The sequence below is a fragment of the Camelina sativa genome, chromosome 14, assembly GCF_030686135.1.
Source record: "Camelina sativa cultivar CO46 ecotype springtype chromosome 14, ASM3068613v1".
NCBI lineage: Eukaryota > Viridiplantae > Streptophyta > Magnoliopsida > Brassicales > Brassicaceae > Camelina > Camelina sativa.
The window spans coordinates 14,612,194-14,633,920 of NC_141893.1; the positions used below are offsets into that span (position 1 = coordinate 14,612,194).

At 38.0% G+C, this 21,727-nt stretch overlaps 4 protein-coding genes and 1 pseudogene across 9 annotated transcripts; 2 read left to right on the forward strand and 3 right to left on the reverse strand.

Annotated features, from left to right (window-relative positions):
- Positions 1 to 1,228: 1,228 nt before the first annotated feature.
- On the forward strand, positions 1,229 to 3,099 carry LOC104741661 (putative glycerol-3-phosphate transporter 3 pseudogene; annotated as a pseudogene). Its single transcript, XR_015580717.1, has 2 exons — positions 1,229 to 1,317; positions 1,436 to 3,099. The product of XR_015580717.1 is annotated as a putative glycerol-3-phosphate transporter 3 pseudogene (transcript).
- Positions 3,100 to 5,028: 1,929 nt separating this feature from the next.
- Positions 5,029 to 8,486, forward strand: LOC147928220 (putative receptor-like protein kinase At1g30570). The gene has a single exon (XM_087485617.1). The coding sequence runs from the start codon at positions 5,769 to 5,771 to the stop codon at positions 8,325 to 8,327; it is 2,559 nt and encodes an 852-aa protein (XP_087341743.1). The 5' UTR covers positions 5,029 to 5,768; the 3' UTR covers positions 8,328 to 8,486.
- Positions 8,487 to 8,625: 139 nt separating this feature from the next.
- On the reverse strand, positions 8,626 to 12,544 carry LOC104741664 (obg-like ATPase 1). Its single transcript, XM_010462560.3, has 12 exons — positions 12,134 to 12,544; positions 11,608 to 11,775; positions 11,373 to 11,496; positions 10,959 to 11,050; positions 10,743 to 10,841; positions 10,530 to 10,643; positions 10,290 to 10,354; positions 10,032 to 10,148; positions 9,813 to 9,888; positions 9,521 to 9,613; positions 9,175 to 9,225; positions 8,626 to 8,991 (listed from the first exon to the last, which is right to left on the reverse strand). Exons 1-12 carry the CDS (start codon positions 12,218 to 12,220, stop codon positions 8,893 to 8,895), a joined length of 1,185 nt encoding a protein of 394 aa, XP_010460862.1. The 5' UTR covers positions 12,221 to 12,544; the 3' UTR covers positions 8,626 to 8,892.
- LOC104741665 (uncharacterized) lies at positions 12,511 to 16,608 on the reverse strand. 5 transcript variants are annotated; one of them, XM_087485620.1, is made up of 17 exons: positions 16,363 to 16,603; positions 16,032 to 16,151; positions 15,857 to 15,937; positions 15,706 to 15,777; positions 15,516 to 15,587; positions 15,201 to 15,419; positions 14,993 to 15,109; positions 14,812 to 14,916; positions 14,560 to 14,685; positions 14,394 to 14,462; positions 14,176 to 14,282; positions 13,975 to 14,073; positions 13,823 to 13,910; positions 13,503 to 13,616; positions 13,216 to 13,400; positions 13,023 to 13,024; positions 12,553 to 12,965 (listed from the first exon to the last, which is right to left on the reverse strand). In XM_087485620.1, the coding sequence occupies exons 2-17, from the start codon at positions 16,146 to 16,148 to the stop codon at positions 12,685 to 12,687; spliced, it is 1,854 nt and encodes a 617-aa protein (XP_087341746.1). In that variant the 5' UTR covers positions 16,149 to 16,151; positions 16,363 to 16,603; the 3' UTR covers positions 12,553 to 12,684. The 5 variants fall into 5 exon arrangements, 3 of the variants coding, with proteins under 3 accessions (XP_087341746.1, XP_087341744.1, XP_087341745.1); XR_015580531.1 differs by lacking the exon at positions 13,023 to 13,024 and having other exon boundaries at positions 12,511 to 12,965; positions 14,036 to 14,073; positions 16,363 to 16,608; XR_015580532.1 differs by lacking the exons at positions 13,023 to 13,024; positions 13,975 to 14,073 and having other exon boundaries at positions 12,511 to 12,965; positions 14,153 to 14,282.
- Positions 16,609 to 16,749: 141 nt separating this feature from the next.
- On the reverse strand, positions 16,750 to 20,877 carry LOC104741667 (subtilisin-like protease SBT2.1). Its single transcript, XM_010462563.3, has 10 exons — positions 20,248 to 20,877; positions 19,813 to 19,945; positions 19,304 to 19,701; positions 19,126 to 19,221; positions 18,977 to 19,049; positions 18,599 to 18,881; positions 18,186 to 18,511; positions 17,830 to 18,100; positions 17,462 to 17,743; positions 16,750 to 17,359 (listed from the first exon to the last, which is right to left on the reverse strand). The coding sequence occupies exons 1-10, from the start codon at positions 20,466 to 20,468 to the stop codon at positions 16,938 to 16,940; spliced, it is 2,505 nt and encodes an 834-aa protein (XP_010460865.1). The 5' UTR covers positions 20,469 to 20,877; the 3' UTR covers positions 16,750 to 16,937.
- Positions 20,878 to 21,727: the final 850 nt, after the last annotated feature.

Sequence of the window (21,727 nt, forward strand, 5' to 3'; positions counted from 1 at the left end):
CTTTCTACTCTTGTAGTCCGTATGAATGTGTTTTGATCCTAATTGTCATTTTTCTTGCAACTAATAATCCACTTATAATTAATGTTTGTTGTGTAATCCACATGATTATTTATCACGATGGCTGATTATGGTTGCTTCAAAGTAACACGGCTTGGTGCAGTTGTGGCATCGTAGGCCATGTCATTGCATTTGCATATCTTATACATCTTTACTGCTCAACGAGGTACTCTTCTCTTTTGGCCCATCTATGAGTTTTATTCTCCCTCTTAAAACACTTTCCGTTATAAAATCATTTTGTTTTCATTGCATATCTTTGTTTGTACTATTTTGGTTTAGTTTATGTGTTCTCTCCATTCGTAAGTTCTCAATGATTAAATTGTGTAACGCAAGTGTAATAGTTAAACATGCTGCCTACTGAGATATGTATATAGAATAACAGTTTGTGAAACCATTGTCCTTCAGTTTATTCCTTGTATGCGAATTCCATTTGAGTCTATAATACTGTATTTTTTTATTTTATTTTTAGCTTCATAAAAATCACTGTGGTAGTGTGGCGTAGCTTAAAGATGATTTTGTCTGTTTTTGATGAAATTAAATTGTTTTTTTTTTTTTTCCGATTTCTTGTGAGGTATTTAGTCTGATGAATAAATGATATAATATAAATGGTTGCTTGCATAATCTTTGGTATTGTCAACATAGCAATCCCGTAACAGCGAGAGGCAGCTCACGTGACGTGATAGGTACTCAGCATGAGATATATCTACGAATCACAAAAGTCAAATACATTAATATTCCCATGTTTGAATCATTATAATGGCTGAGTAAACAAGTAAACCAAAATTTATAAGATAGAATAGGATTGATTCAACGATTATAATGTAGAACATCTCTTTAACCTATATGTGGTTCCTCTGCTTCCTTTATTTTTGAGTAGTTATATAAGTTTTAGGGGGTATATTCCCTTGTACTAACGTATAGTTTTCGTTTTCCTCAGATAAAATCTGAATTCTTGATTTGAATTGTTCTGCCATGGTTAGTTATGGTTTCACCGTATGTGCGTACATGTTGTGAAGTTTAAACTAGAAAAAGTGGGAGGATAGTAAACTGAAGCATATGAGCCAAAAGTCAAACTCAAACAAATAAAAAAATACAGCAAAGAGATTAAGTAGTTTAAGTTAGTTATTCTCACGTTCTTTAACTATTAAGTAGGGCTTTTTCCCTTCCCAAAGTTTGCCAAGCATTAAGTTGCACAAAAAAAAAAACAGAGAGAAGGGGGAGAAGTAGAGAGATCATTTATCTTCTCTTCATATTTCAAAGGTCATTCATACTATATTTTTATTTTTTGCTCTTTGTAAGAGATGATGTATTGAATTGTCACAAGTGATTCTCGTTTGGTTTTTGTCTTTTGACTTTTGTTGTCTTGATCTCTGTTCAGGTTGTTTTGGGTCACGTGAGAAGAAAGCTAAAGACATGGCGTCGTGGACTTCATCTGAGTTCCTCTATGAAGAAGTAAAACCACCGGGTATTCATTTCCTAGAACGTTTCAAGCGTTCAGGCAAACTCTCTTTCAAGCAATACCAAGGGATGGTTTTTGTCTTGACCTTCATCGCCTATATTGCCTTCCACGCAACACGAAAGCCCAACAGCATTGTCAAAGGAACACTCTCTGAACAACCAACCGGACATTTGAAGGGGGCAGAGAATGGTGGATGGGCTCCTTTCGATGGTCCAGATGGAACTGCGTTGCTTGGACAAATCGATTTGGCTTTCCTCTCTGTTTATGCCGTTGGAATGTTTGTGGCCGGTCATTTGGGTGATCGTTTGGACCTCAGGACGTTTCTAACAATAGGTATGGTCGGGACAGGAGTGTGTACCGCCATGTTTGGATTCGCTTTCTGGGCAAATATCCATAGCTTCTACTACTTCCTTGCGATACAGACATTAGCAGGGTGGTTTCAGTCTATTGGATGGCCTTGCGTGGTGGCAGTTTTGGGGAACTGGTTTGATAAGAAGAGGAGAGGTGTAATTATGGGTATATGGAGTGCTCATACATCAATTGGGAACATCATTGGGTCTTTAATAGCTACAGGGCTTTTAAAATTCGGTTGGGGATGGTCTTTTGTTGGTCCGGCTTTGCTCATTACGTTTCTTGGCTTTGTGGTTTACCTATTCTTGCCTGTGAACCCTCCTGCTGTTGAAGCTGAGAGAGATGGTACTGAAGTTGATTCCACAATGAGACTCGGTGACACCATCACTGAGAGTTTCTTAAGCTCTAGGATGAGTACTACTGGATTCGATAGAAGAGCCGTCGGGTTCTTAGCCGCTTGGAAAATCCCCGGTGTTGCTCCTTTCGCCTTCTGTCTCTTCTTCACCAAATTGGTCTCTTACACTTTCCTCTATTGGCTTCCTTTCTATGTAAGCCAGACTGAGATAGGAGGAGAACATTTGTCACAAGAGACATCAGGAAACTTATCGACACTCTTCGATGTTGGAGGCGTTGTTGGAGGAATCTTAGCTGGATATTTCTCTGATCAGCTCGACGGGAGAGCAATTACAGCCGGAGGATTCATTTACTTAACTATCCCAGCTCTGTTCCTCTATAGAATCTATGGTCATGTCTCAATGACAGTCAATATCATCCTCATGTTCATAGCTGGATTATTTGTTAATGGACCTTACGCTCTCATCACAACCGCGGTTGCAGCTGATCTCGGTACTCACAAATCGCTTAAAGGAAATGCAAGGGCTTTGGCTACAGTAACTGCTATTATAGATGGAACAGGGTCAGTTGGTGCAGCGATTGGACCAGTTCTTACAGGTTACATTGCTGCGGTTAGCTGGGATGCTGTGTTTTACATGTTGATGACTGCGGCTTTGATCTCTGGATTGTTGCTCACTACCCTTATTATAGGAGAAGTGAAAACTTTGTTGTATGGATCATCTGAGGAAGATGAAGTTGATGCTGCTTCTGCCTCAAGACCTCCCATTGATGTCCTCATATGATTTCAATTTGTAATTTTGTTTTTTCAATCTGACTTGTACTCTTGACACATGATTTTGTTATAATTATATTCCTGCAATCTGCTTTTAGTTTGATTCCATCACACTCTTTCATATACTTCTCCATCTCCTCTATGTTCAGATGTTCTATAGTCTATTCTAGACGATACATCAGCATATATACGCTCAAAACGTTCTTTGCTTTGAGATTACTGGGTCCGCCGGGCTCTACTTTCTTGATCTCCTCCACCTCACGCGGTGACGCAGAATCTATTCGACCATATTTTGAGTTCCGAGCTAATAGAGTAATATAAAAAGAAAAAAGAGAGTAATAGAGTGATAGTATATATAGAGTTAACACTTAACAATTGACATGGAGCTGAACAGGTTAGAGAAACCTAGCTTAGCTCTCTCATCTTTTCAAATGTAGCCTTGGACTTTATCCAGAGATTCCTTATCTCTCACGTCAGAGGTAAAGTATTGTATAGAGTAATCTCGAGTCTTCTCTCTCTAGTATGGTTTCGATTTCGAAGGACATCTCTGCTTCTTCCTATATTTATCATACACTATTAATAGTCTTGTAGAATTAGCTCTTTTTAATACTATATCTATATTGTAACAAACTTGGAGTTGAGACAACTAAAATCTTTCCATATCAAAGTGGGAGTACAATCTGTAATGGGCTTATCTAATCTTTAACACAATTTTTCATTCTGGATTGTGTTAAAGATTAGATAAGCAAAAAATCCAATCCTCTCTCAAGGCTACAAACTTGCAACTCTGGTTACTTCGGTTCAATAATTTTGAAATATCTCTAATCCAACGAACCCTACAAATATAAAAATGAAACTTTGTGAAAATACTACTAATATATCATATGATGGATGAGCCGTAAAAAGAAAATAAATAGTGGGACAAACAAACAAGCAAGATAATGATGTAATGAAAAATAAAATAAAAAAATGTACAGAGAGATTTGTGATTTGTCTGAATATGATATGTGAACAAATGTTTTTAGTGTACTTCTAGGGACGGTACGGAGACCAAAACCATATCGAAAAATACAAAAAAGACCTCACTGTGTCTAGACGCAAGCGAAGGTTTAAGAAAGGGTAAAACTGGAATTTGAAGTTAAGACGTTATTAATGAGTGCTGATGATCAACCGGACAGGTGCATGTGACCCACTTCCCCTTCCCCCCCCCACCTATTATTTTAGCCCACCGCTCTTATCTTTTGTCTCTTTCTCTTCTTTCTTCTTTTCTATTTTTTTCTAATTTTTTAAAGAAAAGTTTTCGAAAGACTTTTTAATTTATTTTTTAAGTTTTTTTAAGAGAATTTAGATAAAATGACAAAATGTGACACTGGTTTTTTATAACTATCATTTAAATAGAAGGAATACCTTATTGGCATATTGTGAGAAGAAGAATGATTTTGTTTTTGGTAATATGATTTTCAACTGTAACACTTTTTTTTTGGTTGTTGTGAACTTCTAACTTTGTCACAAGGTGTTGCAACATAACTAAAATCAAATTCCTAATCAATATAAGTTATCTTCATAAGAATTTATGAGAGAAAAAAACTAAAATAGTTAAATAAATAACTAAATTGTCTTAAAATTATTTTTAAGTCTTATTATTGTATTTATAAAATTTTATCTTTTGCCAACTTGATCATTATTTCATGTCCTCTATTTATACTATATATCTTTTTTCCAGACAAAAAATAATATTTCAAACGTAGAAAAATGTATGGTAAAATTTTAAAAATTTCGAGTCAAATAGAATGGTAGTTTTTGGTAGGCAAATAGAATGGTAGTTTGTAATAGCAATTGAATTATAGTTATTAATAACTATTACTATGAGTGCATGCACTTCTTTTTTAATGTTTGGCAATCAACTTCAAAGTGGAAAAGAAAAGAGAGGAATGGAAATGGAATGGTGGTGGCGATGAGGTTCTTCGCACTTAACCTCTTCGGTAAATGGAACAAACAAACAAGAAGCAACACACAGATCACTTTAATTAATTATGATCATCATCATAGGATAAGGATATATAATAAAAAGAAGAGAATCACTTGCCCATATAAATATATTTAAAAAAAAAAAAAACAAATATTCAAAGAAAGGTTTATTCTTTCTTTCTCTCTTTTCCAATCTGTTCCAACAAAACAACCCATGTTCATCGTTTCTTCTTGGTCCAGATAACAACGCTTTATCAGCTTTCTCTGTTTCTTTCTCCCTCAAATTTTCTTTGCCTCTTTAGTTCAAACCAACATCTTTGTGTTCTTCTTGGTTTTTCTCATTTCCTCTGTTTGATTCCATCTCCATTTTGCTTTTTCCCACTGAAAGATTCTTACTTTTGTTCTTTCTACTTCTTCTTGTGGACTCTCTCTTCTGTGTTTCAGATCTAGCAGCTTATTGGATTGTTTACTACAAAAGGGGCACACAAGTTGGGATCTTTGGTTTCTTTTGCTAACTTTGCATTGCCTTCTTGTCAAGAAATTTTCAGCATTTTTTATAATCGATTTGCCGAAAAAGCTGCCAGTTGTGAGAGACTCGTTTTGCTCCTCTTGCTACTTCTCTGAACTTTTCTGGTGGAGGCTAGTTTTACAGAGAAGAGTAGAATTCAATCTACACACATTTGGGAAAACCCTGTTTCCTGGAGGAGCTAGTTAGGAGTTTCTATAGTTGAACATCGTTGTCTCTTGGTAAGATTCAGTAGCTTTGATCGAGTTACAGAGTGATTTTAGGGTTTTTTTTGAGTGGCTATGTCGAAGCTAAGGAAAAAAATTCTGGAACTTGTTATATGTGTGTTGATAGTCTTCACTTGTGTTGTTGGCTATGGAGAAGCTCAGTCCAAGAGCTTCCTTGTAGATTGTGGCTCAAATACTACTACCGAAGTAGATGGAAGAACATGGGTTGGTGATTTATCTCCCAACAAGAGTTTGACCTTGCAAGGATTTGATCCTACTACTACTACTACTACTGCTGCATCCACTTCGAAACCAAGTTCTGAGATATATAAGACTGCTCTTGTTTTCGAGGCTGTGTTAAACTATACATTTGAAGGCATAACTCATGGGAATTACTTTGTCAGGCTCCATTTCAGCCCTTTCGCCATTGAGAACCACAATGTGAATGAGTCTTCTTTTAGCGTCTATGCAGATGGTCTGAGACTGATGCGTGACATCAACATCCCTGGAGAGATCGCGCATAAAAATCTCATCTTGCAAAGCTCTAGTCACAATGCTACTGCCTCTTCCTTGGTTAAAGAGTTTCTGTTACCTATCGGACAGGGGAAACTGGTTTTAAGTTTCTTGCCGCAGAAAGGGTCTTTCGGTTTTGTCAATGCTATTGAGATAGTTCCTGTTGATGATAAGCTTTTCAAGGAATCAGTTACTAAAGTGGGTGGAAGCGAAGTGGAGCTTGGTTTGGGTGGACGTGGGATCGAAACTATGTATAGGCTAAACGTTGGTGGTCCTAAGCTAGGTCCAAGCCAAGATCTTAAGCTATATAGAACATGGGAAACAGATTCAAGCTACATGGTGATTGAGAACGCTGGTGTAGATGTCAAGAACAGCTCAAATATCACATATGCTTTGCCTAATGAATCGCCTGTGGCTCCTCTTCTTGTTTATGAAACTGCTAGGACGATGACGAACACTGAAGTCTTGGAGAAACGGTTCAACATATCTTGGAAATTTGAAGTGGATCCTAATTTCGATTACTTGGTGAGGCTTCATTTCTGCGAGCTTGTTGTTGATAAGCAGAATCAGAGGATATTTAGGATATACATAAACAACCAGACAGCTGCTGGTAACTTTGATATATTTGCTCACGCGGGAGGGAAGAACAAAGGTATATATCAAGATTACTTTGATCCGGTCTCCTCTAAGAACGACATTCTCTGGATTCAACTCGGACCTGACACATCTGTTGGTGCTTCTGGAACTGATGCTCTTCTTAGTGGTCTTGAGATTTTCAAGCTCAGCAAAAATGGGAATCTTGCTCATCTCATCAGGTTTGATTCGACTGGTCACTCGGTAGATGACTCAAAGATGAGGACCATTTGGATCAGTGTTGGTGCTGGTGTAGCAACGATCATCTTTGTCATGTTCTTGGGAATCTTGGTGGTATGTTTCTGCAAGAAAAGGCGAAACAAAGCAAATGAGTCCAAAAATAATCCTCCCGGGTGGCGTCCATTGTTCTTGCATGTCAATAACAGTACTGCAAACGCCAAAGCAACGGGAGGCTCGCTGAGACTGAACACTCTTGCTGCATCTACAATGGGTAGGAAGTTTACACTAGCTGAGATTCGTGCAGCTACCAAGAACTTTGATGATAGTTTAGCTATTGGAGTTGGAGGGTTTGGTAAGGTCTACAGAGGAGAGCTTGAAGATGGAACTCTCATAGCTATAAAACGAGCCACGCCACATTCTCAGCAAGGACTTGCTGAGTTCGAAACCGAGATCGTGATGCTCTCAAGACTTAGGCATAGGCATCTTGTGTCTTTGATCGGGTTCTGCGATGAGCACAATGAGATGATCTTGGTTTATGAATACATGGCAAATGGAACTCTGAGAAGTCATCTATTTGGAAGCAACCTTCCTCCGTTGTCATGGAAGCAACGTCTTGAAGCTTGTATAGGCTCTGCTCGAGGATTGCATTACCTTCACACAGGCTCTGAGAGAGGAATCATTCACAGAGATGTCAAGACAACAAACATATTACTAGATGAGAACTTTGTGGCGAAGATGTCTGATTTTGGGCTGTCGAAAGCTGGACCGTCCATGGACCATACTCATGTCAGTACAGCTGTGAAAGGAAGTTTCGGGTATCTTGATCCTGAGTACTTTAGAAGGCAACAGTTGACAGAGAAGTCAGATGTTTACTCTTTTGGTGTTGTGTTGTTCGAAGCTGTTTGTGCTCGAGCTGTTATAAACCCGACTTTGCCTAAAGACCAGATCAACCTTGCGGAATGGGCTTTAAGCTGGCAAAAACAGAGATCTCTCGAGTCCATCATCGACCCAAATCTGAGGGGAATCTATAGTCCTGAATCGTTGGAGAAGTACGGGGAGATAGCAGAGAAGTGCTTAGCAGATGAAGGGAAGAACAGGCCAATGATGGGAGAAGTATTGTGGAGCTTGGAGTATGTTTTGCAGCTTCATGAAGCTTGGCTGCGCAAACAGAATGGAGAAAACTCGTTTTCGAGCAGCCAAGCTTTAGAAGAAACGCCAGAGAGCTTTACTCTTCAAGCTTGTTCCAATCAAGATTCCTCAGAAACTGAAAAGAGCCAAACAGGATCAACTCTTCACAACTTAGCGTAGAAGAAGCAATTGGTTTGACCAACGCCAAAATAATTCTTTTGTTCTTTTGTTTTAATTTGTTATATGATATTTCTATTCATGAGCTCTTAGTAATGGAGCTTGTAATATCGTGACATTTGCAAATATAATTATTCTTTAAGGTATTGATTTTGTTTCTCATTTTCTCCATTTGTTTCCTTTTAGTCTCTGAACGAGAACGATGATAGTAGACTGGTTGGTTTGTATGATTAATTGATTTGGGTTTCTTCAACGCATTCCACTTTCAACAGAAGATACATGTGCCCTACATCACAGACAGTTTTGAAAAAGTGGAGAAAACTTATTTAAAGAGTTGTAAACGATATAGTAGGCTTAATGCTCTGTCTCAAGGTAAAAGACATGTCTTAGCTAAGCTGAAAAGTAAAAGGAACAACCGAACAAGAGTTACAAAATACTTTTTTTGTTTGGTAAGGCCACTCAAAAACTGTAACTTTCAGAACAGAAAATACAGTTCGGTTCCTCTCTCGGAACTGGATAAAGCTTTCAGATCCAGAGAGAATACCGCGAATAGGTAGACAGATGGGTCTCATTTCTTCCCACCACCAGAAACATTGAACTTGAAGAAAATGATATCCCCGTCCTGAACAACATATGTTTTCCCCTCCTGTCTGTACTTTCCTGCAGCCTGCATTAGTTGAAAGGATGGTAAATTAGACTAAAGTGTTAACGCAGTGAACCATATAGAATTTTCATCAACAAGCGATAAATTTAACCATGCCATCTTCAACCAGGATTATATCACATGATGGAGAATTTCCTTAACACTTTCATGTCTGTTTTAAGAGGAAAAGGAGTTATAGACAAGTACCTTGACTGCAGGTTCATTGCCGAGTTCCTTGAGATCCTCGAATTTCATGACCTGTGATATAACAACAATAGAATAAATCACATCGAATTTCAAGTAGAAAAATCAGGTAAACAATTTATTTGTTTCTGAAATTGGTGAGTCTATATATGGTTTGTATTAGGTTTCTGCTTTGATATCCACAGGTCTGCATAGATCCAAACCGTTACTAGTAAATCAATACAAAGATAAATTTGAAAATATAATAAAGAATTTATAAACTATTTAATATAACAAATCATCAAAACGCCGAGGGAAATGGATATAAAATAATGAATTGACCAAGATTCAAGAGAAACGAGAAGGCAACCTCAGCACAAATAAATCCTCTCTCAAAATCAGTATGAATGGCCCCAGCAGCTTGTGGAGCCTTTGACTGCCGTCGGATTTGCCAGCATTTAACCTGAAAATCAAAATATCATTGATAGATGTATTTATAAACTGACAAATTCCAGCAAATGTACCTTACTTGACACTTTACACTGACCACACACTATAGAAAAATATAGAAATATAATGCTTCGAAGAACATAACAGAGAAATAGAAATTAAAGTACGGGGTGAAGCCGTGTAAGTTACTAGTAAAGTGGAATTGTTAATACCTCATCAGGCCCTGCTGTAAAGAAATATATGAGGTTAATGGCTGAAAATCCAGTTTTGATGATCCTCGGAAGAGCACTGTCACAGCAGAAATGACCATTAGATTCAATTTAACAGGTTCATGAAGAAAATCATCTTCATGAGCAACTATTCCTTTCCAGGAAGGCATATCAGCAAGAGTCCTTTCAAAATCATCTTAATGACATTCTTTTATTACTAACCTTTGCAGTTTGTTCTCCTCACAATACTTTGCTGCTTCATCTGGGGGCATATCAGCAAGAGTCCTTTCAAAAACGCCACTGAAAGGAATCATAGTATCACCACCGTGTTCTTGAACCCTACATAACGATGAAACATTTAGTTAGGAGAAGTAAGAAAATGTGTCAGCACACAGCCATAAAGAAACTTTTGCAGCAACAGAGAGGAAAATTTTTTTTACTTATTATTTAACATAGTTTGTGAAGGGTATATATTAGTACCAGGCATGAATCTTCGGCAAGAACTTGTTTTTCTTCCTCTGGTAGTCTCTCTCATTCATATTAATCTGTAAATTAAATTTGAGGAGCAATCAGTTATCACAACAAACAACTTGCCTTTATAATTCTTACGCTGAGATGAGACATTTAGTTGAAACAAACATGAAAACCTAGGGATCCGAAAACAGTACAAAAAATAGAAACGATAGTTACAAAAAGAGATCAATATTCAAGACTACTCACCAAGTAAACAACGGGCTTTGCAGAAAGCAATTGGAAAGTGTTCAAAATCTCGATATCAGCTGTTTTCCAGTCCCCAAAACGGACATCTTTTCCATCTTCCAGCCAAGCTTTTACCTATACCAGAGAGGTACAGTCATTTTTCGGCCAATAAATAGTTAATGACCAATAACATTCCCAGAACAAGACTGCATGGTTGTCAAGTCATAAGCATACCTTTTGCAAGAGCTCAAGTTCTATTTTTAGCTGCTTGTCATTGCTCCTCTTCATGCTCTTCTCGACATCATCAATCTTCTTTCCAACGAATTCAATATCCTAAAGTTCCACCAAAGAATTCAGTATGAAACCAAAACAACAATGGATGAATGAATAACAACATGGATTTCACGAGTTCAGAGATATCCCAGTCAATCTGTTAGAGATTTCGTTTACCTTTAGCCGCAACTCTTCAGTAATGGTCTCCAAATCTCTAACAGGATCAACGATATCATCGACATGGATGATATCAGCATCTTCAAAAGCACCTGCATATGTTCAATCAAAAAGTCACTCACCACAATAGAATTGCCAAGATATATATTATTATCAACAACCATAATAAAAATATATATATCTATAGTTCAGGAACAGATACACAGAAGATGCATTTGAGAGGAAAACATAAACTAACTATTGCAATGGCCCTAAGGTAGCAAATGAGAAGAAAAAAATACAAAAGTTTTTAACCAGTCTCTCCTTTAGGAACTCAATACAGAAGAAGCAGCATGTGCAGTCCAATTTCAACCATGCATCACACTAAAAACTAAGGTGGCACTAAGAGAAAGGAAGAAAGAGGGAAAATCATACGTAAAACGTGGAAGATTCCATCAACAGCACGAATATGGGACAAGAAGTTGTTTCCAAGTCCCTGTCCTTCATGAGCTCCTCTAACAAGCCCAGCAATGTCATGAATTTCCAAGAAAGCTGGAACCTGGAGGTATTCACCATAGACAGAAGTCAACATGCCCCATTCATGGGAGTAAATTCAGGTAGTAAAATCTCTTGCGTATCAGTAAGTCATGAACTAAAGTTACAAACTTACCTCACTCTTTGGCTTTAACGTTTGGCAAAGCCAATCGAACCTCTCATCAGGGATATTCACACGTGCCTCATTAGGCTCAATGGTACAAAAGGGGAAATTCTCAGCTGGAATTGAAAGCTTTGTAAGAGTGTTGAACAGAGTAGATTTCCCAACATTTGGCAATCCAACCTGTGCGATGCCACAAACAAACAAACAAAAACCATGGTGAGTTACACAAGCCATGATTCTTAACATCATCATCATATCAAGCATGAATTGTAATCAACCTTAATCAGTGTATCAAAGAAGCAATATCTTAATCAGTGACAGACACAACGAAACTAACAATATACTCATGCAATCACTCCTCTGTATGAGTTAATAGATCTCCACCAAGCAAAACTCAGAAGAAATAATAAAAAAAAAACACACTTTTTATGGATGAAAAAAGTATTGCGATGAGCAAATCTTGTATTCACCACTCGAAATGAATCAACTTGGATTCTAATGAAAAAAAGCAAAGATGAAGAGAGAGATGAAGAATTACAATTCCGATCTTGAGGTGAGAAGAGAAACGGCCAAGAATAGGCCTCTCTACGGGACCTGCATCCTTAGCTTTGCCTTTCGGAGGCATCTTTTTCTCAAAAAGTGCCGAGAGCTTGAAAGTGAAGCGAAGCTGAGAGATAGATTCTCTTAGGGTTTTTGCTGAATTAAACAAAGTAGAAGAAGAGAGAGCTACTACAAGAGAACGCCGATGAGGTTAAAGTGAGAGATTGGGTCACCTGGTTCAAGGACCGGTCTAAATCGGTGGGACATTTACCGGTTCACCTCGAACCATTGCGTGACATTTACAAAAATTAAGTGCTAGCTACTACAATTAACCAATTGTGGACAAAAGTAAACCAAATTGAACCCAAAACCGAGTAAATCAAAGGCCATTTCAGCTTATAATTGAACCAAATTAAGTTAGGTAACCGTATCAAAAGATTAATTAATAATTAGTTTGAGTTAAACCAATACTTCGTAAAGATGTTCTTCAAAAATTTTCTACAAAACCATTTGAGATAATTTAACTTCTTTTATTCCCTCTTCTCTCCACTAGATTAAGAAGGATGCAGGAGGACTAGTGGATGGTCTGATTCTTGAAGGCATCTTCAAGAGCCTCTCTGTTTCTCGCATGAAAGAGTATTTAGGAGGTATAGACATCTCCTCCTCCTTATCAAGTTCAACGTTATCTTCGCAGTCCTCCTCTTTATCAAGTTCAACGTTATCTTCGCAGTCCTCCTCAGTCTCTGCATCTTCATTCACTATGACCTCATCATCTTCGTAATAAGTCGTTTTCACCTTTGACCAGAAGTTTGAAGTGCCGGGAGATAGATCTTCAAGAATTGACAAGAAAAAAACGTGTGAGAAAGAGAGTAAAACCCATGCAATGCAACTACTTTGATTTTATCATATAGAAACATAATTCTCAATGACTTTAATGTCATTTAAATACTGCAATTAAGATATATGCACTAGAATTTGCATCAAATTCATCCAGTGAGTCAAGAAACTTGTATAAGATTCTCATATTCATTTGTATTCACTTCGGAAGAGAAAAATATATCAAAAGTAAAGAGAGTAAACCTGCTAGACTTTTTCAACAAGCACAGGCTTAACGGGAAGAATGTGTCAAGCCTTTCAAAGCCACCAAAAGCACGAGAGAGCTCAGACTTCTGTAGGTCATCGAAATTGAAGGCTTCTGAGACAACAAACAGACCACCAGTTTTCGCTTGTTTAAGGAACTCGGAAACTACAGACGGAAGGCACACCTGTTCACAAACAAAACGAAAGGTTCAGCTTAATGCATGGGAGTTAAGACCACTTAAAATAACAGTTGAGTTATGACAAGAAAATCATTAAGTGTTAGTCACCATCAATGGGTTTAGTTTGTGACATAAAATTGACTCCAATGGTGTAAGCAGCGACTGAAAGCGAGGAATGTCCAGGATGGATCTCATACGGAAACATAGGACATACAAGATTGCCTACAATCACAGAAAAGTAACAACTTTAAGTGATGCATGACATAATAAGCATATGATCCCAAACGCAGATAAGCTTCTGGTAACGGTAAAAATATTAACAAGGGTTAATAACTAGAGAAGGGTTAATAACTAGAGACGTCAAATATTAAACAGAAGATTTCTTATGCAATAAAAAGTCATAAGATGGTCGTAAACTTGGACTATACCTGACATCCAGAATAGAACACTTGGTGTGCTTTTGGCTTCATACCATCTTTGCATGTTCTGCAATATTCCGCACACTCGTCCACCAATCTAGGATTTCAGCAAAAGTGAAACTTGAATCAGATCAAACAATTACATTTTTTCCGGTTTTAACAATCTCTCTTTGTATCTTTTCAACATGCTAGCAACAAAAGAAGGAGGCAAAAACTTTCCACGAGACAAGTAGCTAGCTAGATAAGACACTGCCCTCATCCTGTTAAAGTACAGGGAGAAAACAAAAGCATATACAAGTGGTGATTAGAAAGAGTATTATCATGCAGAGTAATCTTTACCACAAAGAATAAGATGAACTCGCCTATTAAGTTGAGTTTTGTTGCTGGAGAGATATATTTCCAACAGCTTACTGGCAAATTTTACACCACAATTTTCAGGATCTAGCGAGCATGCATAGAACATCAGAAACTGCAGATGTAAGTAAAGTAAAGTGAGTCTAATGCCGAGAATCAACTAGAGTGCTACAAAGCCTACAATGACGAACTTTATAGTATGTAAGGTGATAGCTTTATTTCCTACCTGTAAAAAATTTGTTTTGCACGTGTTCAGAATATAGTTCTCAAACGACTCAAAGAGGATTTCAAAAACCTACGTCAAAATGAAAAACAGAACCACCAAAAGATTAATTAATCTACCACAAAGGAAAGAAAAAAATATGTTGATGAAGTACCATCAGGTGCCATACCTCATCCAAACGACCAGAGTTTTGACAGAATTTGAGATGTTTAAAAGATCGGTCCATCAATTCGTCCAACAGATCAGAGACTACATTTCCATGTGAAGTATTTTGATATAGAGCCCCCAGTGGAAACTGTAAAAAGGTATCAAATTTATAAATGATGGCTTCACCAGGAAAGCAGAGGTCATGTCCAACATTTCACAGTTAAAAAAATGGCATCTTGTAATCTAGCAACTCTGCATAGATAGCAAAAATGACCTCGTCTCCTTCAATCATAGTGCTTTCAACTGCCTCTTCAAGTTCCATATCAAACATGCCTCTATTAGAGTCATCTTGGAAAATATCATCCGATCCAATTTCCAACTACAAAGATGCTTTAGCATATCATTCACTCACTTAACTTACTGGCAACATTTGTATAAAAATCAAATCTACTTACATCCAAATCTCGCAACCTCTCCATCACCACCATAAAAATCATGCTGCCAACAAATTTTCCGATTGGGCTACTCTCCAACTTCAACAGGTTATCCACATATGTCAATGTCACTATCAACTACAAGAAAAATAAGATAGTTCTCAATTTTTTTACCGCCGATATAAACTCACTGTTACATTGTCTATATTTTAACCCAAAAAAAACTTACAGAGTCCTGGTCCTTAATGTGAATTTTAGGCATTCTCTGCGCAAGTATAGGCGCTAATTTCGAGGGAGCAAGAGGAATTAGATAAGAAATCTTGTGAAGGGCTTCATGCACCCGCAAACGAACTTCCTGCTTCTTTTCATCCGTCACAGAAGGAGGTGGAATGAAATTACTTACGAGCATATTCAAACAAAGGTCCAGATATTTTCCACTAGTAACGGCCTAATGATGGGAAAGCAACAAAAGCACAAAATGTTAATCTCTTCAACTAGATTATATATATTCATTGAAATGAGGGGTAGCTGCTGAGCTGTGTACCAGTGATATAATTAGGTTCACCAATGCATCCATAACGTTAGGTCTGTGATTCCACAAGCTCATTGTAAAAATCTATTCACAATAAATGGGATTAAATTCAGAGGATGGGTAGAGAAGGCCCTGTCTCAAACAACGATTAAAATTATATGAATTCAACTATAAGCTCATGCAAAAAAAAAAAGAACTTTACAGTAGAAAGAAGATCTCTATGGTGAACTACATCTATGCAAGCAACAGACCCTGATAGAACTTTCAAGAGTGTCTGCAAAACGAAGATATTTTTTAGCAACGACAAACTCAAAACAAGAATTGATTGTATATAAGGAAGGAAAAGAACACACCTCTAGCTGCACCACTGCATCGAAATCAGAATATTTAGGGTACATCATTCCAATAAGCTGAGTATAATGGTCGGTGTCCCCCTGGATTTGAGAAATGAAAACACTTTTAAAGAACACAAACACGCATTTATATACATTGTGTGCTTGTAAGAATCAACATCTCTGCAATACTCACATTTTGGACAGATGCAAGCGCTTTTCTAACGGCATGCACCAACTGTATGTCACTATATTCAGTGTTGTCCACAGGATTTGAGCAGAAAGGAACACTCAGAACTTCTTGTGCTCCCATTATCTACGAACGAAAAGAAAAAATGTCCTTAAATTTCACCTACTCATGAACATAAGTTACATTACAATCCATCACAATGCGCAGACTAGAAAAGTAAATAGATTTTACAAATGGGGATAACGAATCCTAACAATTTGCTTGTAAGCCAGGAAACGAACGCCTGGTGTTGAAATCGAAAACCAAATTCCACTTTAAAAAGGTTTAGACAACTCACAACGATGATCAATTGTACTCGCTCTGCTTCACTTTAGCTACGCAGCCTCAGGTACCAGAAGATAGCAAATTTCGCCAAAATTTCAAAAATTTATTCGAAACCCGGGAGAGAGGAGAGGGAAAACGTTAGAGGGTTAAGCTTGTATTTCAAAAATTTCGCCAAACGACGTCTTCTTCTCTGTTTGGGCTAAGGAGGCAGAGGAAGAACAACAGAGAAAGTTCGATGGATCCGCGAAACCCTCGAAATAACTTTTTAACTCTTCTTTATATATTTAAAGCTAATGACGAAAATACCCCGTGTATTTGTATTGGACCTTTTTATATTCAGTGTTTGTTACTCCCGGAAACAAAGCTCAAGATTCAACAAGAAAACCTCTTCAGAAACAAGAATCAAAAAGAGTGGATTAGATTTAATTCAGCCAACTTAATCATTCCAAACACATTTACAAACTACAAAATCTCTCTAACGCTTTTTAAACAATGCACAAAAACATACATTAACTAATCTCCAAAACAATATCAACCTCTTTCAAGTTTTTGTTTCATCATCACACTAAAAAAACTCTGCATATAACATCAGACAGCAATCTTGTAGATGACTGCCACCGGAATGTTAACAACGTGACCTCTATCTCCAAACAGCCCAATTCTCCCAAAACTCGCCATCGAAACATTCTTCATTGCTCCAAGGACAATACTCAAGACCCGTGTCTGCCCGTTTCCGATTGTAAACTTGGCAGGTGAGACCTTAACCGAGACTGAGTCCGGTGCCTTCCAACCGACTGTATATGTTTCGTTTGTAGCCGTGGTTGCTATGTTAGTGACCCATCTTAGGACGGTTCTTGTACCAACGAGCTTAGCTATTGTAACTGAGGGTAGGTTCAAGTCAGAGGCTGCAAGGGAGGAGTTGTACGCCGAGCAGCTTTCACCAGTGTAATTGAGAACAACCGGAGATGATCCGTCGATGCCACAGAGAAACTTCATGTATTCATTGTAACCTACATTTGCAGCAACACTTCATATCAGTTGTTGATCTCTTATTATATGCTCTCAAGGTAAAGACAAAAACTGAGCATTGGGTTGTTCAAGAAAGCATTTACCTATGTCAAAAATCAAGCCAGGGTCAAGAGCTGCAGTTGCATTGACGAATCCGCTACCCATATCGAAAGGTGTTGCAGGGGACTGACTAATGTCAGGGTTTAGGACAGTGCGTTGTGCCATTATATGCTGACCCTTTCTGTCTGATAGAGAAGCTGTTGTTGAAAGTGCGGATGCAATGGCTGCAGGAGTGAAATGTGGGAACTTCTGCTTGATGAGCGCCGCAATACCCGTTACATGTGGAGCAGACATGCTTGTCCCCGATTCCATAGCGAAACGCTCACCTAGATATTGCCAATATAAGAGCTCAAAAAGACTACTAGAAACACAGAATGGGATATCTTATAAGGAGAAATGAGAATATGTGTACCTTGGAAATCAGTTGTACCAATGCCAAGAGGACTCCAAGCACCCCATATAGCGTTTCCAGGAGCTACTAAGTTGGGTTTCATTATATCAGCATCAACGAAAGAATCATCTTCAGGGTCAGGTCCCCTAGCAGAGAAGTACATGACCTTAGGAGATGTAATGCCATAGGTAGGCTTCATACCACCAACAATTCTTGCAACAGATGCAGATCCAACAATTTTGCCTGAACCATTTTCCCTCAACAGAGAAGAATTGTAGTACCGGAGTAAAGCCTGCATGTAGACCATAGGAAGAGCTAAGTTACAGTCATGTTAGAAATGTAATAGACTACTTCACATTTTAAAATTTTGAGTATACCTGAGAATCTTGTGGAGAGGAGATTAGAATTCCCGGGATATCCATTGGAGTTGAAGTCATCTGAAAACCAGCGGCGGAAGGATCTATATAGAAGACAAGGCCTGCTGCTGTTAAGTTCTTAGCTGTTATTAAGGCTTGTTTGATGGTTGAGACACCTAATATGAACCGGACGGTATAACTGCAGACAAGGATCTTGCCCTGCACCAGCTTCTGATCAAAGCTACTTGAATCTTGGCATTCCCCAACATATATAGCATCCATAACAGTTGTACCATTGCGAAGCGCATGTGTAGCTAAAATAAGTTTGTGCATTGTTCTTGTACCAGCTAAGTGAAAAAATGAGAAACGGTAAGGTCAGGTCGAGGAAGATATCAAGAAAGAAAAAGCAAATCTGTAAACAAAGATGGACTTACATGCAAGTCCAACTCCAGGAACAGTGACATTATTTCCAAGGATTATCGAGTTAGTATATATTCTATCATGAGATGTAGCCCCTACTGTGAAGATCCATGGACTGAAGGAAGACATGCTCTTAGGAGCTGGTCCTGTGTTTCCAGCTGCTTGCACTACAAAGATCCCGGCTTTCACAGCTGAAAACAATGCCATATCGATCGGGTTGAAGAATGTAGCAATACCAGGAGGACGTCTATTTGGTGTGATTGATAGGTTTATTATGTCAACTCCATCTTGAGCCGCCTGGAAAAGAAAACATCCATAACCATGTCAACTATATTATATAAAAAAAAACGCTTCATCAAATTTTGTCTTACAAAGGTAACATTTTTAGTTACCTGATCTATGGCTGCAATGATATCTGCAGCGAATCCTCCAAACCTCTTATACAATGCCTTGTAAACAGCAATACTAACAAGAAAAGACAAGGCTTTAATTTTCAACGAGTTGTCTCCAAAGTGAATATCATTTTGTGGTATTGACTTACTGAGCACGAGGAGCCATCCCGCTAGCATTTCCAAGGTGATGACCCGCAACTACCACCGGGATCCCGTGATTCCCAGCTGCAACAGAAGCTGTGTGCCTGAACAAATCAACCAATATCAGACTTAACCATTTGGCAGTTAATTAGTTAACCAGCATCTGAGTGGGTTGTATACACTTACGTGCCATGCCCTTCACCATCAAATGGTGAAGCATCGTCCTGAGTTGAATTCAAGACTCCTCTACTGAGAGCAGATTCAGCGAAATGGCGTGCTCCAATGAGTTTCCTATTGCATGAACCGGGAGGGAAACCAATGGTAACTTCGCAGACACCAGTAAACCGAGGAGGGATCGAATATGTATGCCCCAAGATTTTGTCACTGAAACTAGGATGACTGGGATCAATTCCAGTATCAATAAACCCTATCACTACTCCTTCCCCTGCATACTCATAACCTCCATCACGAAGCCAAGCTCCACGAGGCAAACCTAAGAACTGCGGTGTATGAGTAGTTGCTTTCTCAACCGAAAAATCCAAAACCACATTCTCCACTTCTTCCCTAGCCGCAAGTCTATCAGCCTAAAGAAGAAAAAAAACCCGGTTTGCAAACTCATGAGCTCAAAACAATGAACAAACACTAACATTTAGGCTTTAGACATTCATATATTGATTCTAAGACAATGTGAGTACCTGTTTTTGGGTAAGAACAGCTGAAAACCCATTAATGAGATAGTGGTAGCTGTACAGCTTAAGATAATTTTCCTTTCTCAATGCTTTTCTCAACAACGAGTCATGAACTCTAATAATAGAAGCACTTCGGTTCCTATATGTATAAACAAAGAGATTAGGATCATCAATTAGAGCATAAAGGTTCCAGCTTGGAGCACAAATTCAACAGGCATGCCTTTATATCCGTTTGAGACTTTCAGGAAAAGACCAAAGACATAAAGAGACAAGTAATCTGGGACCCAAAATTGACGAATTTTCAACATATGTCGGCCTATGAAGATTAAGAACAAAAAAGACCAAACCCTCCCGCAAAAAATCAACAGCGATTCCACGAAATTTTGATAAAGATTGAAACTTTGAAGAGTAAAAAAGAGAAAGTAACTTTTGTTTACATACAATGTTCTGTAAATTTGGGATGAAGAAGAAGCGGTAAGGCTGTGTCTGGAGCTACTCGTCGATTCTCTGCCGGAAGAATGAACAGATGGACGGTCCTTGAGAGTGACAATGTAAACAGCAGAAGAAGCGGCTGCGTTTTGGTCAGAGTCATCCAAACAAAACACAGAGGACGAAACCAAACAGAGCAGAAACACAAAACGCACTAGGTACGACTCATCCATGACTCTTTTAAGCTGAAATTCTCAGAAGAAAAAGATGAAAAGAGTGGAAATTGCAGATACCCATTAGAGCTCCATGGGAGTAGACTCAGTAGAGAAGCGTATCTCAGAAGAAGCAGAGAAGAGAGAGAAAGAGTTAAGAGAAGAGGGTTTTAGAGAGTACAATGGTCTCAGAGTACTTTTGGCTGGAAGAAGGAAGAAAAAAGCGGTTCTCGGTTTCTGAATGTTTTTATTATTAATGCAAACTGCAAAGATCGGTGGAAGACTTTTAACTTCTTCTCACTTGTAGTTTCTTATTGTTTCCAAGTGTGTTTATGCTTTATAATGCATCTGTGTAGCACCCCAACTTACTCTACTAATATACTATATAAAAAATGATCATCTTTGTTGTCTTTTATTTCATTTTTGGTCCATTCAATATTCATCATTCTCAAGTGTTTTTATATGAAACAATTATAGATATATTCATTTATTTGGCACACATACACACAAGTAGGAGAAAAAAAAACGAAATTCCAAAACCCCACTTCTTGTTGATTTGCACAATTGTGTACTACATTAATCAAAAGGTTGCGTTTTGATGTCCTGCTTAATGGGTTATAAAACAAGTGAAAGTGTTCATATCTAAAAAGTTTGAGTCTTTTGGTACTTTAAATTCTTTGGTTTGTCTTTTATCTTTTAGGTGACGTTTTGTTGTATTTTCCAACGGTAAGATATTCTATGAGAAGTCGCTTTATTCTCTCCTTAACAAAGCATCCGTGACCCTTCTTTGACCATTTTCGGCCACTACACCAAAGCCAATGGCACCGTAACGGATTTATCTAGAACGATTAAGACCAAAATATGCATCCTTCGGCAGTCGGCAGCATATGAACAAATAAAAACAAAGATTTAAGTTTTGTGACTTTTGTCTTAATGATCTGCGACAACGATCGAGAATAAGCTGTGTGACCTTTAATTCTAGAAACACACACATGAGATGAGGAAAAAAAAGCTATAAAGCAATGATTTTCACCACATCAAAAGAAGTAGGTCCAACTTATACTTTTTAACCTTTTAATTAACACGAGTCATGACTCATTAGACTCGCTTTACATCATTGTTTTAACCGTTGAAACCCCTTTTCTTAGCGAGAACATAATGGATTCTATAGTCACTAATTCACCATCATCTTCTGTTTTGGTTTTCAACTCATATCAACACCTAAAAAAGTCACTTCTTTTATGGTATATAATTGCTTTCGTTCACTAGCATTGGATCAT

Bases quoted from the DNA above. Each gene is read 5' to 3' on its own strand.
- LOC147928220 (XM_087485617.1), top strand. From the start codon at position 5,769: ATGTCGAAGCTAAGGAAAAAAATTCTGGAACTTGTTATATGTGTGTTG.
- LOC104741664 (XM_010462560.3), bottom strand. From the start codon at position 12,220: ATGCCTCCGAAAGGCAAAGCTAAGGATGCAGGTCCCGTAGAGAGGCCT. The intron at 11,497-11,607 runs GTAAGTTTGTAA...GAATACCTCCAG, and splicing joins CGTTAAAGCCAAAGAGTGAG to GTTCCAGCTTTCTTGGAAAT. The intron at 9,614-9,812 runs GTATTAACAATT...TTTGATTTTCAG, and splicing joins TTACAGCAGGGCCTGATGAG to GTTAAATGCTGGCAAATCCG.
- LOC104741665 (XM_087485620.1), bottom strand. From the start codon at position 16,148: ATGGGAGCACAAGAAGTTCTGAGTGTTCCTTTCTGCTCAAATCCTGTG. The intron at 15,938-16,031 runs GTGAGTATTGCA...TCTCAAATCCAG, and splicing joins CGCTTGCATCTGTCCAAAAT to GGGGACACCGACCATTATAC. The intron at 13,911-13,974 runs GTTAAAACCGGA...CTGAAATCCTAG, and splicing joins AAAAGATACAAAGAGAGATT to ATTGGTGGACGAGTGTGCGG.
- LOC104741667 (XM_010462563.3), bottom strand. From the start codon at position 20,468: ATGGATGAGTCGTACCTAGTGCGTTTTGTGTTTCTGCTCTGTTTGGTT. The intron at 18,882-18,976 runs GTAACTAAAAAT...TTTCTTTTCCAG, and splicing joins TCATTGCAGCCATAGATCAG to GCGGCTCAAGATGGAGTTGA. The intron at 18,512-18,598 runs GTAAGTCCATCT...TTTTTCACTTAG, and splicing joins TCCTGGAGTTGGACTTGCAT to CTGGTACAAGAACAATGCAC.